The following is an 18,767-nucleotide window of genomic DNA, read 5'->3' as shown; positions in this document are numbered from 1 at the left end:
AAGAAAACTTAATGAAATGGGTAAGAATAACAGGGTCTTTTAGCCGGGGTTCCCGGCCACTCGGGAATCAGAGGGAATGAGGAAGCCAACACACTTGCCAGAAAAGGAACAAAAACTCCTTTCATCGGCCCGGAACCTTTCTGTGGTGTAGACAAATGCACCTACAAGAAAGTGTTTCAGGAAAAAGAGGTAACCGAAAGAGAAAAACTCTGGCGGAATATTCCTGGTCTGGATCACTTCAAGAGGTTTCTTCGAAACTTTGACTCTACAAGATCCAAGAAGTATCTGGATCTTAATAAGAATTTGCTACACCTCCTCACTGGACCTCATGAAAATGGGTCCAACAGAAAATGACGAGTGCAGATTCTGTGGGGAGGAGGAAAAAACTCCGATCACCTGGGGACGGAATGCCTCGCCATCCCTAAACAACACAAAATCTGCTTAGGACAAGAATCTTGTAGAAGTGAGGAATTAGCCTCCTTGAAGCCATCCCAGATATTGGAGTTCATCAGAACTCTGTAACTGGAAGGCGAGCTGTAGATCACGTTATGGAGAGAATAGCTCTGATGGGAGGCACAATAGACGCAGTGAAACGGAACCTCCTCAATTAAATCTACATCTGAATCTAATCCATTGATTTCTCTCAAAATTTATTTTATATTTTTTCATGTCAAAATAAAATCTCATATTGGAAAACCCTTTATGACTTGTTAGAACTCCGGTTAGCAAACGCAAGTTGAACAAAATCACAACCATTTACTACTCGTCACTATAAAATAATTGTACTGAAATGGGTGTTCAATGTCACGTGATCACCAGCTATAGCTCCGCGTAAAAAATCACCTGCAATCTGAAAAATCCCATTCAAGCACACCCAAACAAAATGATGAAAAATCCGAAAAATCCACCCTCCATCCAGCAAGCACCAAATATAGTCACCCCCCCCCCCTAAACCTACGCTCGATATATGTCCAGTCATTACAGTCACGTGGCACCTTCTATTTCCTGACACACAGGAACATATAGATGTTTGCAGGGCGCGAAGAGTGTGAAAGTAACTCAACGTTGATTTTATGGGTTTTTTTGCGCCAGACCCGGAGACAGGTGTATTTGGGTAAATAATAGATCGCAATATATCATAATACCTACACGCCAGGTTCCTCGTGTAAGATACGCCCTAGTCAATTTGAAAACCTTTGCCTTCACTTGGTCTCTCGCATAAATCTTCTTTAGGGCCTGACAAGCCCCGTGATATATAAGGAACATACCTCGCCAGCGATATTCCTTGTGACTTTTCGCATTATTTCATAAATGAAAAATAGGAAGAGCGCATTTCATGCCGGTGGATATGCCCTCGAATATTTCATTTCTTCAGAAAAATGGGATTTCAAATCAGTCAGGTTTTCTATCTCTGACGTGGAACCTTGCTGTAGAAGAAATGAAGAAGTTGAGTCAATAATTAAAGGTGTACAACTAAGTTCTTGCTGTTCTTTGAGGAAAAATGGTTACAAATGAATCATTCAACTAGCTTAAACTCTTCTCTTTTTTTCTGGTAGAGTTCGAATACCGTTACGGTAAAAGTGTTCATCTTTTGAGGCTAACCACGAATTAAGCCATTTTTTGATGTCTTCATATGAGTGGAACTGATGATGAGCTAGACCATGTACCATCGATCGATACAAGTAATAATCTGACGGTGCAATATCTGGAGAATACGATGGGTGGGGTAAGACATCCCATTTGAGCTTTAATGGACTTAGCAACGCTAGGCTGAGCATTCTCATGCTGTAGAATCACTTTTTCCTGTCTCTGCTCGTATTGTAGCCATTTTGCGCTCAGTTTTTAGCTCAATCGCATATTGAAGTTGATACCGTTGCCCAGTAATGGTTTTACTCGGTTTCAACAGCTCATAATACGTAACACCAAACTGGTCTCACCAAATACACACCATAAGCTTCGCAGCGTGAATATTCGGTTGAGGTGACCACGTAGAAGCATGACCGGACAGTTCCCATGGCTTTCTTTCCTTTAAATTGCTGTAATAGATCCATTTTTCATCTCCTGTCATGATGCGATGACAAAAACTCTTCCTCTTTTGCCTCTGATAACAGGCGAAAACGACGTTCAACGTTCCTTAGCTTCAATTCAAACAGCACTCAAGTTTTCTGTTTTTGAATCATGCATGGAGTCTCTTAGAAATGTCTTAGTTGATAACTCCTGACGCTGAAGAACGCTCTTCTTGCGTTTTTCCCAGATCAGACATATTCAAACAACCAAAAGTATATGAAAACAAAATCCCTAAGGTGCTTAAACAATATTTCCAGCTTGATATCATAGCATTATTATACATAGAAGATTCTCCATATCTTACAGAAAAGGTGAATGTACAGTTCAGCCTTGTGATATTGAGTTCCTCCCTATAATACCTGAGCAAATTGCTAGATATTTCAATATCAAAAATCCAAGCTTGTACATTGTACGAGAAGATGGTCAGCAACATTTCTTGTCAGCTCTCATATAGAGATCTTAGATCTCCAAGAACTGTTTGGATGGGAATCGAGTAAGGTGTTCAAAGAATATTTAGAAGAAAATCTGACTAAAAAACTGCAATTGCGCAGAAGATCCAGATGGAAGACCTTTGTATAAGTAATTTGCCAAACTGATGTGTTGAAAACAGATCCCATAATCTGCAGTATCACGTGAGATTGAAAGTGGCAGCTTAGAAGTGATGGGTGCTGAATCATCTGAAATCAGGGCCAATAAGTTCAGTAGATTCAAAAGAAATATTCATGTAAGAATGTAAATGTTTTGCCAACTGTATAGATGGTTTTACCATCATATTGAAACCACTTATTGAGAAAAATGTCTTCCAACTGGATCACCAAGAAACTCAGCATCCATAACGTTAAGATTTACCGAGCTCAGACAACAATGATTTCCTTTAGTGTTACTCACAATCAATGTGTCATTAGGAAATCCAAAACGGCACGTGATCAAATCTCCTACCCTTCATTCGCCTCTTAGTATCCAGAGACCCAACCATTGAAAGAGAGAAAGGAAACGTTTCGTTAGGGTTCCTCCTCAGGGACCCTCCGATTGCCGAGATTCGGGACATGGCATGGCGAAAACGACAAATCGGCCCCTGGTATCCGTAGTTATCGACAAGTTGGTAACGGTTCCGATTCCGATTCCCAAACGGTTACTGCAAGGGACGCTGACCTTCGATCCCTCCATCGATATAATTTAGGTCTGTTTCGATTAAGGACAACTCAACTGTCCCAACTTGTTTATTGGATGGCATTTCGCAGCTTTGTGCTCGACGAAAATACAGTGACAAGTTGGGCCGTGCTGAATTGAGTTTGCGAAAGTTGCTGAAGGAAAATGTTTATAACGAAAACGCTAAGGTTAGGGGGTTGTACGTGAGAATGTTTGGGGATGCTCGTTTTGACGTTGGAATTTCTTTCTTCGGCACATTGGAGGATGTTGGAAAATATGGTGAGTCCTTAGGAAGGTGCTATTTTTCATTTCCAAGTTTATCAATCATAATGAGTGGAGATTTGAGTGGCCTAATGATTCATTAATTTTTTAAACGTTATGTGTTAAGGCTTCTACAGGAAAAAAAAGAATTCCTCTGTGGTTCAACTCTATGCTTACTCACACCATGCTATCTCCTCTATCGAGTGCTTTTATAATATTATTACAATTCTATTCGATGTATGTGTTCTCTCGCTTAAAAAGTCAAATTAAACAAGTTAAAATCACTATTTCATTTTCCATCATCCACAATCAACATTATACAGTCCTTCGAACAAGAAGCAACAGTTTTTGTACATCGAGCCAAATAAAATCATACACTATCACTTCCCACAAATTCACGACAATATGCCAAGTAGTTACTACCAGTACAATGAGAAATCCTAAATCCAGATTGAATTTTCGCCAATAGGTGAATTTACTCAAAACATATCAAAAGATTTGCTTCTAACTAACAAGTTGTACGTTAATTGAGGTGGCAGATAGTACTCCCTAGTTGTATATTAATGCTAGGTGAAGTTTATCCACTCATAATTAGAGAATACTAGCGTTGCGTCACTTGAGTTCAAGCGCAAACCCAAACTATGGAGCAGGTAATAAGATATCTCAACACCACCAATCTCAAACTAATATAGATCTCAATATTTCTCATGAATGAACAAATATAATTATGAAGATGTTCGATTCGCAGCAAATTATACAGTGCTACATTATGAAAATCAATTCCGAATGAAATCAGCTGTTGTTGATTCAAAGTATGTTGGTTATTATTTTCAACTACTTCTCATTGCAGTGATGTCACAGTAATTTGGTGGATGCACGATATCGGAAATACTCTCAGAATAATAAACATAGATAAAGAGGGAGCATATGTCATTTTCAGTAAGCTAATTTTGTCCCCAACAGGAGCTATCAAATTTGACATGAAGCGCGCGGATATGAAAACATATCAGTGATACGATATTTCACTCAATTCGCGAGTTTCTCCACAAAGAACGTACCTCTTATGACCCATAGTGAATCAACGTTTCATATTTACTCGAAATATATTCAAATAAATACTTTAATATATCAGAAATTTAGAAAACAAACTTAAAGCGTGCCAAATAACGTGAAACAACCAATGACACTAGGAGAGCAAAAAAGTTGACAAACCTTAGATTTCAGCAGGTAGATACAGAAAATAGTAAATATTCTGCTTATTATAAATTCGACTATAAGGAAAAATATCGGATTCCAAATATTCAAATTTGCATAGTCAATTGAGAATTACTCAAATAAATATATTTCATTCAATATAATATACATTCATGACGATAAAGTTGAATTGTGGATTTGTAAATATTTCACAATCCGACAACATAATCTAAACATGTTGGGGACATGTAAAAATTGCATATACTTCCTTTATCTATGTTTATTACTTTAAGGTTGAGCGTAAACGAATGCCACGTAAGAAACTTGAACTGATTTTCTATCAATCAGCTAAATCAGCTGAAATATTGTTTCTACTAGCGGCTAGAAATATTACTATCTTTTTTTACTTTCGAGTAGAAACTGTAGAGAGTAGAAAGTAGAAACCCATATGGTTTTCAATATTATTCATATACATCAACATAATGACATCGAAACATGCTTCCAATCAAGAAAAAACAATCTTTTTAAAACTTATATTTGAGTATCCAAATGTACAAAATTCACCTCGCTATACCTCACCTTTGACGGTATAGCTGAAGGCCTTATGCTAGTCTTCACCTGCAACAGCCTCTCCGTCAAATTTTGATGCCCACTCTCAGTATCAGTCGAATCTCTTCTGGTATACCCCTCCTCATTCCTGAAATCCTGGACGGTTAAATCCGCCAACAAATCCGTTACTGTGTGGTGAGACTGCATGGTTAGAGGATGCTTGGCAGGATGCGTATGGAAGCCTTTTTTCTCGCAGCTCGTGATCGTTGGCAAGCCATGATCAGGCGTTAGGTTAAACACTACGCTTCTCATCTCTATTGGACTATACACGACTGCTACAGCTTCTGGAAGTACGTTTTGGAAGACTGCATGGTAGTGCATATCCGTGCTGGAGAGATATGGGATCTCCTTAGGATGAGAATGGATCCAACCGATAGTCATCAGGTCCTCATCTTCCAGGTAGTGGATTAAGGAAGTCGAGTCTGCAACCTTGAAGTAATCGGAGAACCCTAACTGTTTTGGAAGTAGCATATGCGTGACGATGAGCCTAGTAGGGTTCAGTTCTCTCCCTGCCAAGTACCCTACAGTCTCCAGGTTTTTCTTGGTGTTGGGCAAGGATAGGTAAGAGAATGCAGTTGTGATCCTGCTTGGTAACACTACCGTCCTGTGACCTCTAACAGTCCTTCGTTGCTTGTAGAGCTCATCGAACTCCTTAACCTGCTTGGTGGGAAAGATGGATTTCCTTTGGGCAGCCTCCATGTTCACGGATGAGGAACTTTTCGCTAAAGCTACATATAATGCTGAGGATGCTTTGCTATTCATTATTGACCTGCTTCTCGCTCTCATTTGTACAGTTGGATGGAGAGGAGTGACAAGAGAGTGGCGGGGAGTACTAATGAAGGTTCTGACGGTCGATATTGTTGGTCTCTGTTCTTGGTACCTGTGGATACAAACTATGCTTCAAGAATTGGAAGGAAAATTGTATTTATTTACTCCTATTGAATTATATATTCATTATTCAACTGCTTTTGAGCAATTAATAGTATGTATTAACAAACAGCGTGAGTTACAATAACTCACTATTATAACTCACTCTAATAAATTGGAAAATATGGATCTGTGCTTCTATACTTCTCTGCTTTTATTCGATTGGCCGAAATGGAACATTCCATTATTCTTATTGAGGGGAGGAATGTCCGAGGGAATGTCACTTTAATAATTTTGAGTTGTACCATTTGCCTAAACATTGATTAAAAATTTAAACGTTGATTACTCTATGATTTCTCAAGGAAAATCCGAAATTAATCAATGTTTAAATTTTAATCAATGTTTAGGCAAATGATGCAACTGGCCCTAATTATTGTGAATTTTTTGCTGAAAACGATTAATTCAGATAGTGAAGATGAAATATTATATAGGTATACATTTCCAAAAGACAAGCTAATGTTACCATACAGAATTACTTGCCCGAAAAAATATAAAGTAGTTTGAAAAAATTTTCAAGATTGGTGTAGCAGTAAGATCATTAAGTCATCGTTTACAGGGAATGTTTTTTGGTATATTTTAATGCATTCTTATAGGCAACTATTGAGGTTTTTCAATAAAGTTCTATGTCTGTACTCTGTACTGGATTCGAACTAGCCGAAGCTGGTTCGATTGTTATTGGTGACACTAAGTTTTCATCTCTCTTGTACTCGGGATCGAGCACATATGTTTATTTGCCGTTTCTTTTGTCCATATTCTAAGTCTATATTTTTTCTTAGTATTTATTGATATAGTCGTAGATAAAGTATAGTATTCAACTTGCGCTAATGGTCATAACTCACTTGATGAATTACAGCACTCGCCTGCGGCTCGTGCTGCAAACTTCATCTGCGTGAGTTATAACCTACATTACCGCTCGTTGAATAATATACTATTATACTTAGAAGTTTGTCAATATGGTAGAAGTTGCAGTTCTGAATGTCCTACATTCAATCAAGTTTCTTAGGCGTTGTAATTGGTTAACCTACCCCTCAAAATTGCTATGATCTATATGAAAATCAGCCATAACTAATAATTTCTTGTAACCTGCAAACACAAGTTCGGTCAAGATCTTCACGTGTTTCGCTACTTCCTTCAGTTTATAAGCGAACGAAGCACGTTTTCCCAATGGCAGATCCCTGTATCTCTCATGCGATCTCAATTTTTTTATCATTGTCTTATATCGAAGATAGTTTAGGAGTGATTCTTCGTAATCGTTCTTCTTCTGCAGTTTCTTAGCACAAAACAATATTTCGTTTGCTATATTCCAATATCTCTCAACTGATACGCCGTCATCGACATGTGTGTTTCTGGCTTTTTCATAAAGCATTTCGAGTCTCCTTTTTGGTGAGAGATCAGAGGTATTAAGCGCTGTCATACTCCAGTCTTCTATTATCATTTGGGAATTATCAGAAATGATCGAGTCAAAAATCAAATTGTACAAACACTTCAATTATAGGAAATAATAATGAAATTATTAAGATGACAACATGACGTCAAATTTCGATTCGAGAAGACGCAAACCATAGAGTGGCACAGACTACATCCTTTATACTATTGTCTTCTATGAGAATCCCGTCAACTGATACTCAGCGCCCACACATTTCAAAAAATATAACCAAAGTGAGTAGGAAATTTGAATATTATGATAGCCCTTACTTGAGTATTTTTGGAAAATCGGATCTAAGAAGTTCTCGTTAATTATAAGGTTCTGTGAAAACCTTTTATTGATCATTGAATGGAATATGTTGATAGTGAAACACAATAATTACTTTTGATACCTTATCTTCGGACAAAATGCCTTAATAACTCCTATTATGTTATCAACCAGTGGAGGTCCATTTCATCGTATAGATACTATATAAAGCCTTCGTTAAAATTCAAAAAATTTGAATTTGGTTGTTAAAACAACATTATAAAATGATGTATATCGTATTATTTTCGACTCTGTGTTTTCTAGCTAGTATTGAAGGTAAGTTGAAAAATGTTTATCAAATAGATGAAACGCAGATAGTTCAGTGCAAAGGACTATGCTGTTAAATGCTACTTCTCATGAAAAGTTTTGAAATATTGATGTATCAATTTTACAAGTTCACTACATTCAATTTTGAAAACACTCATACTAGGTATTGTATGATTCACATTTTTTTTTCTAGCACAAGAGAAAAAAAAAGTACAATGTCTTCAATGTGAATCAAGGAATAAAGATGAAGGATGCAAAGCTGGTGACTTCAGGGTTAAGGAATCTTGTTTTGGCAATAAGTGTTTCGCCTATCTCGATACAGGACGTAACGGAGATAAAAAAATTTGGAAAAGAGGTTGCACATCATCTAAAAATACCTGTAAAGGCAAAGAAAGAAAAGGCTGTATCTTATGCGAAGAGGATAAATGCAACAAAGTAGCACTTCCAGATAAATGAGTAATCTGAGCATTCAAAGAGTGTAATCCAAAAAGAAAATAAAGTTTTATCTTTGTGTTGAGTTTCTATTATTCTTGAACTTCTTTTCAGAGTTATAAATTCATATTAATCTGTGTGTTGATGGTGCAACGGATCCTTGCACACTTCTCAATGAATGAGTGTCCTGAACTACAGTTTCAGCATAAGAAATAAGAGCAAAAATGGGAATAAATATTCTTCCTTATGTATGGTAATTTTTATCAGTAAACCTTGTTGAATATATTTCGTTTTTACTGCAATGGATATAAGGTATACATTGTCATTCTCAAATCATAATTAGATCTTTCATGGTAACCTGCTCATAAGAAACACAAATAAAACAGAACAATAATCCCCTTATAACTTTATTCTCATCGACCAATATGTACGAAACTCACTTCACTCTTTCTTATCCTATGCCTTGCATCAGTAGACTGAGTATCCCTGAGCATCCTTTCAAACAGATTCGAAGTAATCGATGATTTAGGATTATCCATCTCACCTTGACCTCTCCTGCTATCCCTGAAATCTTTCACTATCAGATCCCCGTACAGATCAGTTATAGCATGCTGAGATACCATTGTGATTGGTGGATTGGTTGGATGTGTGTGGAAACCCTTCTTCCTACAGTTCAAGATGAACTTGAGACCGTGATTGGGCGTAAGATTGAATGTAGTACTGGTCATAAACTTTGGACTATACACTATAGCTATAGCTTCTGGGAGTACGCTTTGAAACACGCTGTGGTAGTGCATGTCGCTGCTGGATAGGTAGTTGCACTCCATTGGATGAGAGTGTATCCAACCTAAGACCAACAAGTCATGCATGTCTAGATACCTGATCAGTTCTAGCGAATCCCTGACCTTGAAATAATCAGAGTATCCTACCTGCTCAGGAAGTATCAAATGGGAAACCAAAAACTGAGTAGCATTCAGTTCACTACCTGCTAGATACCCTACAGTCTCAATGTTTTGCTTGGTGTTCCTGTAGGAGAGGTAGGAGAACTCAGTGGTTATTCTGCTGGGTACTATCACAGTTCTGTGGCTCCTCACTATCTTCCTCTGGGTGTGAATGACGTCAAACTCCTTTACTTGCTTAGTAGGGAATATGGAACGTCTGAGGCCGAGATTGACGTCCAAGTTAGAAGAAAAGGCTCGATATATCGGGACACTCATGGTAGAGTAAGAGTCGGCTATCATTTTTGATCTAGATCTGCTCATTGACCTGGTGGCACTTAGTGAAGGCTGGCTTGAGAATCTTACAGAATCTCCCTTGTAACCGCTGATGAATGTCTTTACAGTCGATAAGGTTGGTCTTTGTTCTTGATACCTGGAAATTCGAAATCTTATGTATACTGCTCCTCTTTCTTTCGGAAAATTCGCCTAATTTCTGAGTCCAATGGAATCATTGGAAACAGAATGGCTAGATGCAATTTCGGAGAATTCAAAAACGAAGAGATGAAACAAGACTTGCCAAGGAAAGTGTTGGAGTGGATACCTCAAGCGAAAAATCAAGACGAAGCTGGAGAGATCACCACGAAGAAGCCATGGGAGCAAAACACTTGAAGGGAGATATGAGTATTGATAGCAGGAGTTGGAATCTATTGAATTAGGATGTAACTTCAACACTGACACCTTTAGCAGAGTCAGTTTGCTTTCTCTAAGTCAGATGTTAGCAAAGCTGCAAAGATCCTTAATTTTGAGAAAACGTGACGAAATAGGCACGTGAGAAGTCATGGCAGACTGAATAAAGCAAGGATTTCCTTTCTCCATGCAAGGTGTACATTGTTAATTGACCCAATTATCAATTTCATCTCTTCATTTATAATTCTGACAACGATTATGAAGAAATCACATTACAACTCACCCTTCCAAATTTTGATCCTGTGTATCAAACCTGGATATCTGATATAACTTCTTGTATTCCTGTATGACAATCTCACTGATGGCTTTAACATTCTTCATGACATTCTTCAACTTATAATCGAACGCAGATCTGTCTCCAATCGGTATATCCTTGTACTTTTTGTGCGTCCTCAATTTCTTCACCAACGATTGATACCGAATGTAATTGATCAGTGCTGCTTCATGAGCTTGCTTGTTTTCAGAATTCTTCGCGGCAAAAAGTAAGGCATCTGCTATCTGGATGTATCTTTTTATAGGAATTTGATGGTCTATGTGCGTCGTTTTGCTTCTTTCAACCAAGTTCTCGTATCTTTTTTTTGGTTTTAGATCAGCTCTATTGAGGCTATTATCACTTATATTATAGCAATCCAAAAATTGATCGTTCATATTGCGAATTTAACTCTTCTAATAAATTGGGATTAACATCTATTCAATCCTTATAACGCTGCTTCTACCCCTGTATAATCTAAAGTTTAGAGGATCATACAAAAAAAAGTTGAATGGCAAAAAAAACGGTGACAGGAAGATGACATAACGTTCGTGAATTACATAGAGTGAGATGCATGAAGAATATTCAGGGTTCATATCCACAGATGGTGATTTGAATGTTGCCCATAGAGTAATAAACATAGATAGAGATTACGTTGTCGTATTGTGATATATCTTTAAATCCACAATTTTACTATATCATAATGAATGTATATTATATTGAATGAAATATATTTATTTGGATGATTTCCGATTAAATATGCAAATTTGAATATTTGGAATCCGATTGCCGAATTTAAAATATAAAAATATATAAATAATATTTATTATTTTCTGTATCTACCTGCTGAAATCCAAGGTTTGGTAACTTTTGCTCCCCTAGTGTTAATCTTTACTTTAACGCCCCCTTCCAATTTTGATAATATTTCGTATAGTGATTCGTTATGATGTTTTCATGCTATATTTCCAATAAAAGCACTGGCAAATAAATAGTTCCCGAGATAATCGATGAAGAAAATTGCTATTTCTAACACTTAATACGGGCCTGATAATTTCTTTTTATGTTTCTATGAATATCTATGTTCATATTTTTCTCCATCGAATTTAGAACATAATACACATTCTAATTTGATGAATTCAAACGGTTTCAACACATTTTCACAGGAGAATCACCTTTAAATTAACAATTATCTTTTAAGATATTTTTTTTTCTTGGACAGTTTCGGCTACTTTATCTTATCAATCGTGGTGAAAGACTTCGATGTTATTTCAAGAAATTCTCGAGTCTCGGTACATATCCTTCGTTGTTTTAGGGAATTCCTCAATCCGTTGTCCTGGATTGACGGATTGAGTATTGGCGCTTATGCAAACAAGTGCCCATTGTCCAAATTGCCTTCGGTTGAAAGGATCCTGCATATATCAATGGTGTCTTTCATGGGCGACACTTATATATCTCTTCATTGGATGTCCTTGAAATGTGATAGCAGATATGAAACCATGACTGTATGTCTTCTCACGTGATTTCAAAAAATTGGGATTTCAATTTCGGTTTGGCAACTTTTGCTCTCCTAGTGTCATCGGCTGTTTCTCGTCGTTTGGCTCGATTGAAGTTTTTTTTCTGAATGTCTGATATATTTAGGTATTTATTTCAATATATTTTCAGTAAATATGAAGCGTTGATTCACTATGGTACATAAGAAGTGCGTTCTTTGCGGAGAAACTGACGCTTCATGTCAAATTTGATAGTTCATGTTGGGGACAAAATTTGCTAACTGCAAATGATATATGCTCCTTCTATCTATGTTTATTACTCCAAAATTTGCACTCAATACAAAACTCAAAACGTAATGAAGTAAACAAAATTAATAATTGCATGATAATTACCGATTAAACCATAGCAGGTCACAGAGAACACGTTAGAAGCCGCCATTTTCAAGAGCACTGCATCTTGATTTCCTGGCAACGTACGTCGCTGAAGGAGTCTCATGGGTATCTAGATGTCGAGTCTGCTTTCGAAATTATAATCGTGTTTATTGGCCTCAGCGGTGTCCTTCGTGTTTAGAACGGGAAAACTCAGACGGAAATGAATAGGGAAAACGGAAAAATGTCGGCAGTTCGTGATTGTGTTGAATAATCCTGAGAAACATCGCTCCTTTGGGTAGGTCACAGAACATTGCTCTTGCAGGGTGTAATAGAGTAGTGCCATCAGCACTCTATGGTCCATAAGTTGATTGCGGGACAAATGAAGTGATTTCCCATTAGACTTTGTGTTAGGTATCTTCAATATTCATTATAAAGGGTTTTCCAATAAGAAGTTTCGTTTTGAATAGCCCTATATCTGGATAGCACTCACATTTGACATTTGACAAGTAAAAATTAGGTCATTACCTCAGAGTAATAAACATAGATAGAAGGAGCATATGCCAATTTCAGTAAGCAAATTTTGTCTCCAACATGAGCTATCAAATTTGACATGAAGCGCGGGGTAATGAAAACATATCAGTGATAAGAACGTTTCGTAGTAACTAAAACTATATTGAAATAAATACCTACATATATCCGAAATTCAGAAAACGAACTACAACCGCGCCAAACAACGTGAAACAACTGATGACACTAGGAGAGTCAAAGTTGCCAAACCTTGGATTTCAGCAGGTATATACAGAAAATAATAAATATTCAGCTAATTATAAAGTCGACAATTAGGAAAAATATCGGATTTCAAATATTCAAATTTGCATATTCAATCGGGAATCAAATAAATATATTTCATCAAAAATAATGCATTCCTAACGATTTAGTAAAATTGGGGATTTGTAAATATTAATCACAATCCGACAACGTAATCTAACCATGTTGGGGACATGTGAAAATTGCGTATACTCCCTCTATCTATGTTTATTACCCTATGGTCAATAAAGCAACTGGCCAGAGGAAATAAGGTGACTCTACTATGGGTACCAGGGCACTGTGGGGTTGAAGGAAATGAGAGAGCGGATGAGCTTGCAAAAAGTGCATCAAGGTTAAGACCTGCTGGACCTGAGCCTTTCTGTGGGATAGGAAAAGACCAATACAAAGCTGCGGTCCAGCTATGGGAGTTGAACAGTAGGACAATCCACTGGACTAACACTCCTAGACTTGCTCAGGCAAAGAAATTCGTGAAGATTTCACCTACTTATACCAGAAAGCTCTTGAAGCTGTCGCGAGCGGAGATTCGGATGATGGTGGGACTGCTGACGGCGCACTGTCGGTACAAACATCATTTGTACCGTATCGGTAAGTCAGCAGACGAGATTTGCAGGCTCTGTGGATCGGAAGTAGAAACGGCTGAACACTTGATATGCAAATGTCCAGAGCTGGCTGGCCTAAGAACCATTCACATGGGCAAGCCGGTCCTGAATACCAGAGAGGTAATGGCCAAGGCCCCTAGGCAGGTTGTCAATTTTATTAACGTCGTTGACGACCTCCCTGGCTTTCTATGAATGAGTAGGGTAGAGAACAAAAGATCTGCATGGTCGCAGTTCCCGGAAGGCTTACCGAAGCAAAACGACCCCAGTTCAAATAATAATAATAATAAATACCCTATGGTCATTACTAAAATAACTTCTCAGCAGGCAATGCTGAAACTGGTAGAAAAACTTGAGCTGTTTAGATCAGTTAGTGATGTGAAGAAGCGATATCGTGTGCATCCCTCAAGAACAATCGAGGAATTTTACCAGCTAAATTTTATCTCTAGAAGTACTAACGGGTGTTTTTTTTCGAGGTATATAACATAAGGTTGGCATTACTGTTCAAGATGGCAACCGATTTAACAGCTGTCAAGTGATTTATTCTCAGTTTGGTTTGGCAATTTATCGTGAATAGACTCACTCCTGAACAACGCTTGCAAATAGTGCAATTTTATTTCGAAAATAATGGTTCTGTGCGGAATACGTATCGCACACTACGTCCGTTTTATTTTGTTTAGCGATGAAGCGCTCTTCTGGTTGAATGACTCCGTCAACAAACAGAACTGCCGCATTTGGAGTGAAGCTAATCCTCAAGTGTATGTCGAAACACCGTTACATCCAGAAAAACTGACTGTTTGGCGCGCTTTATGGGCTGGTGGAATCATTGGTCCGTACTTCTTCAAAAACGATGATGACCAGAACGTTACAGTCATAGGTGATCGGTATAGAGCCATGATTACTAACTTTTTCATTCCTGAATTGAACAACCATGATGTCAAGGAGCTGTGGTTCCAACAAAACGGCGCAACATGTCACACAGCTCGTGTCACAATCGATTTATTGAAAGACACGTTTGGTGACCGCCTAATTTCACGTTTTGGACCTGTGAATTGGCCTCCAAGATCTTGTGATTTAACACCGCTAGACTACTTTCTGTGGGGCTATGTCATTGGTCTATGCGGATAAGCCACAAACCCTTGACCATTTGGAAGACAACATTCGCCGTGTTATTGCCGATATACGGCCACAAATGTTGGAAAAAGTAATAGAAAATTGGACGTCCAGATTGGACTACATCCGAGCCAGCCGTGGCGGTCATATGCCAGAAATCATATTTAAAATGTAATGCCACAAGATTATCTTGCGGATAAATAAAATTCATGTCAATCGAATAATCCATCGTTGTTTTATTGCAATTTAAAGTTCTATAGCTCTGAAAAATACACCCTTTACATATGAAAAATCCACCCTGTACGAATAAAATGATGCAGACGATAATAATTCAGGTCGTCCGTCGTTCAATGAATTTCCTGTTTTTATTCTATCCAGCTCTAATGCACGCTAATGTGCATTGATGGCATTTTAGCAGAATGAATTTTAGGGGGAAGGTTTTCATTTTTTAGCTTGGAGGTACGAAGTATGCTCCTCTAAGTGCTTCTAATTATATTTTACCGGTAGAGTTGTATCCATTGGGAAAAAACAAATTTCTCCAACTTCAGCAACTGATGTTTTTTTAATTAGGGTTGGAAGCATTGTTTCAATATAGGGATTATTCGAAAGTATCAAATATGAGCTCAGTTTATTGTTTTGATTGGAGGAGAGGTCTGCATTTTTGTGGCTTGACTGAATGTTTGACAATTTCAGTACATTCACAAAAAATGGCTTCTTCCCAAATAAAACATGTTATTTTTTCCGAGAACGGTATTCAAACTTGACTTGAAAGCATTTTGTTCCATAACTTGTCATTTTGAAGGTAATATCATTAGGTGTATTTCACAGAAGCCCTCATCTCTATTGGCAAAAATTTAGACTGTCGATTGTGACAAGCCTCTGTTAGAACGAATTTTTCACCAGAAAAATTGTTCGCCATAGACAGGAAAAATTGGCAATCACTTGGTGCCAGGTCACTATTGATGTGTGGCCTGATTAAACACAATTCTTCTCATATTGGCCAAAGCTGGCCGCTCCTGCGCGATTGCTTCCTTCAGACAGCCCAGTTTTTGACAGTACAGTTCCGAGTTAACAGTTGTGCCGTAGGGGAGCAGCTTACAGTATATAATTCCCTGCCAATCCCACCAAACACGCAGAAAAACCTTCTTGGCCGTCAATCCTAGCTTGGCCACCATTTCCGATTGCTCACCGCGTTTCGACCACGACCGTTTTCGCTTGACGTTGTCGTAAGTGATTCACTTTCATCACCAGCCTCAACTACTTCAAGATTAGGTCGATTTTGTTGCTATTCAGTAGAGATTCGCTGATGGAAATTCGGTCTATGAGGTTTTTTTGCGTTAATCAGTTTGGTACCCTTACATCGAGCTTTTTCTTGGGACCAGCCTTATACAAATGGTTCCGAACAGTTTTTTGTGCAATATTTAGCTTTTGGATAATTGAAACAGTATTTATATGACAGTCTGACTCAAAAATCTCCATGATTTTATCGACATTTTCGACAATTGGTCTTCCAACGCGTGGTGCATCTTTGACATCGAAATTACCGAAACGGAATCAACGAAACCAAAATTGCGCATGATTGGCTCTTAGAGTATCAGGACCATAAAAGCTATTCACATTTTCAGCCGCCTGGCTTGCATTCTCGCCCATATCGAAGAAAAACTGTGAAATATAGCGTATTTTTCCCTTTGCTAATGACCATTTTTGACGCGCGCTCAAACTAAACTGAGCCAACTTATCACAAAACTGTCAACGAAGTTTTTGTAGTACGAGATCTTATCTACACCTAATATAACATCAATACTCGCCAAGTCATCTACTTCAATCTCTTTTTGAGAGAGAATGATAAAACTGACAGTGGTTACTGAGGTAGCAATCTAACGAAAAAAAGTCATAGAATAATTCGCACTCTCTTCATTAATTCATTAATAAATATGTTCGGTGTATTTGGTGAATTCCAACGGCAAGAATTTCTGAATATGCTAGTTACTCAATAATGTCGTAAAATCGAAATAACAAACAGGAATGTTATAAAATAAGTAGATAACGTCTGATGGTGGTTCTAGAACCTAACTTTTAATACACATCCTAAAATCGAAAATCCTACGAAACTCATTCCCCTAAAACGCCATCAGTGCACATTAGCGTTCATTAGGGCCGGACAGTATAAAAAGAAGAGATCCCATTAATGGTTTCAGCTCAAACCTTCTCACATATATCTATGTTCGCGCCCATAACCCCTGAATTATCAAAACGCATAAAAATATTTCAATTCCCAGAGATGCGTAAAGACCTGATAAATACGCATTCATGATGAACACCCCATTTTGCGACATTCATCTGGCCGAAAACGTCGAGAGAAAGGGGCGACAGACAGTGGCGGCTCGTGAATGTTCATCATGAGTCGGAAGTTAGGTTAGGTTACGTTGTTACATAGAGTATTAAACATAGATAGAGGAATTGAACGCAATGAGATATATGATGAGATATATTGAAAATATTTCATAGTTTTTTCTTTTGTTTCAGGTAAGTTTCCAGTCGATTCAAGTTCATCTTTTAGGAAAATACAAAAATGTTGTACCTATATATCAGAGTCTCTGAAATTCTTCATGAAATTCCTGGTGGCAGCAAACTAAATAACCGATGACTTTGGAATTTCAAGGTAGTAGATATAGAGGTCAGATTTTTTATTCGAACGACTTTAAATAATTTTGACTTTGAGCAAGCAATTGATATGAACAATTTCCAGTTCTTTCTTTGCATCACTGAGGTACATTAGTATAAAAACATGAACATGACATCAAAAATGTTTATTCTAAAAGAAATTCTTTGAGGACAATACTTTAAATGAAAGATACATACAAATCAAAGCCGAAATATTAGGAAAAATAACCTCAAATATGTATAGAATTAATCTATACATTAGAATATCTAATATTGAGCAGTGCAATAGTAAACTTTTATATGAACTTTTTATGTGTAAGGAGTGAAAAGAACGAACAGTAGGTCTCTTCAAAATAGATCCTCAAAATGAATCCTCAAAACCATAGAGTAATAAACATAGATATGGGGAGTATACGCAATTTTTGCACGTCCCCAACATGGTTAGATTACGTTGTCGGATTGTGATATATTTTCAAATCCACAATTTTACTATATCGTTATGAATGTATATTATATTGAATGAAATATATTTATTTGAGTGATTTTCGATTAAATATGCAAATTTGAATATTTGGAATCCGATATTTTTCCTATTTGTCGAATTTACAATAAGCAGAATATTTATTATTTTCTGTATCAACCTGCTGAAATCCAAGGTTTGGCAATTTTTGCTCTCCTAGTGTCATCGGTTGTTTCACGTCGTTTGGCGCGCCTGAAGTTTGTTTTCAGAATTTCTGATATATTTAGGTGTTTATTTCAATATATTTTGAGTGAATATGAAACGTTGATTCACTATGGGACATAAGAAGTGCGTTCTTTGAGGAGAAACTTACGAATTGAGTGAAATATCGTATCACTGATATGTTTTCATTTCTGCGCGCTTCATGTCAAATTTGATAGTTCATTTTGGGGACAAAATTTGCTTAGTGAAAATGACATATGCTCCCCTCTATTTATGTTCATTACTCTGAAATCAGCACTCACTACTGAAGCCATCTAATGACAAACAGCGAGAACTTAGTTGCGCACCTAATAAAATTCATAAAACATAAGTACAGGGTGTTACCAAATAAGTTTTAGGTTTGAAATCTATTCCAAAAGTAAAGGTGGTCTTTTGTTTAAACAAAATCA

At 37.3% G+C, this 18,767-nt stretch overlaps 4 protein-coding genes across 4 annotated transcripts in view; 2 read left to right on the top strand and 2 right to left on the bottom strand.

Moving 5' to 3' along the window:
- LOC123682208 overlaps positions 1-18,767 on the top strand; it is a 307,886-nt gene that overhangs the window by 114,046 nt on the left and 175,073 nt on the right. The gene's annotated exons all lie outside the window — the stretch shown is intronic.
- LOC123682207 (STAM-binding protein-like) lies at positions 5,191-7,733 on the bottom strand. The gene is made up of 2 exons (XM_045620722.1): positions 7,233-7,733; positions 5,191-6,160 (listed from the first exon to the last, which is right to left on the bottom strand). Exons 1-2 carry the CDS (start codon positions 7,640-7,642, stop codon positions 5,203-5,205), a joined length of 1,368 nt encoding a protein of 455 aa, XP_045476678.1. The 5' UTR covers positions 7,643-7,733; the 3' UTR covers positions 5,191-5,202.
- Positions 8,056-8,717, top strand: LOC123682219. Its single transcript, XM_045620740.1, has 2 exons — positions 8,056-8,215; positions 8,400-8,717. Exons 1-2 carry the CDS (start codon positions 8,164-8,166, stop codon positions 8,660-8,662), a joined length of 315 nt encoding a protein of 104 aa, XP_045476696.1. The 5' UTR covers positions 8,056-8,163; the 3' UTR covers positions 8,663-8,717.
- Positions 9,030-11,217, bottom strand: LOC123682206 (STAM-binding protein-like). Its single transcript, XM_045620721.1, has 2 exons — positions 10,547-11,217; positions 9,030-10,009 (listed from the first exon to the last, which is right to left on the bottom strand). The coding sequence occupies exons 1-2, from the start codon at positions 10,969-10,971 to the stop codon at positions 9,052-9,054; spliced, it is 1,383 nt and encodes a 460-aa protein (XP_045476677.1). The 5' UTR covers positions 10,972-11,217; the 3' UTR covers positions 9,030-9,051.

This window comes from Harmonia axyridis, chromosome 6, assembly GCF_914767665.1.
Source record: "Harmonia axyridis chromosome 6, icHarAxyr1.1, whole genome shotgun sequence".
Classification (NCBI taxonomy): domain Eukaryota; kingdom Metazoa; phylum Arthropoda; class Insecta; order Coleoptera; family Coccinellidae; genus Harmonia; species Harmonia axyridis.
Note: the sequence above shows the minus strand (reverse complement) of the source record. Positions and strands in the feature narration are given on the sequence as shown.

What these genes read in the sequence shown, in the direction of transcription:
- LOC123682207 (XM_045620722.1), bottom strand. Translation starts at nt 7,642, where the DNA reads ATGATAATAGAAGACTGGAGTATGACAGCGCTTAATACCTCTGATCTC. An exon ending in GATCATAGCAATTTTGAGGG is followed by an intron (nt 6,161 to 7,232) that starts GTAGGTTAACCA and finishes TTGTATCCACAG; the next exon opens with GTACCAAGAACAGAGACCAA.
- LOC123682219 (XM_045620740.1), top strand. Translation starts at nt 8,164, where the DNA reads ATGATGTATATCGTATTATTTTCGACTCTGTGTTTTCTAGCTAGTATT. An exon ending in TTTTCTAGCTAGTATTGAAG is followed by an intron (nt 8,216 to 8,399) that starts GTAAGTTGAAAA and finishes TTTTTTTTCTAG; the next exon opens with CACAAGAGAAAAAAAAAGTA.
- LOC123682206 (XM_045620721.1), bottom strand. Translation starts at nt 10,971, where the DNA reads ATGAACGATCAATTTTTGGATTGCTATAATATAAGTGATAATAGCCTC. An exon ending in CAGGATCAAAATTTGGAAGG is followed by an intron (nt 10,010 to 10,546) that starts GTGAGTTGTAAT and finishes TCGAATTTCCAG; the next exon opens with GTATCAAGAACAAAGACCAA.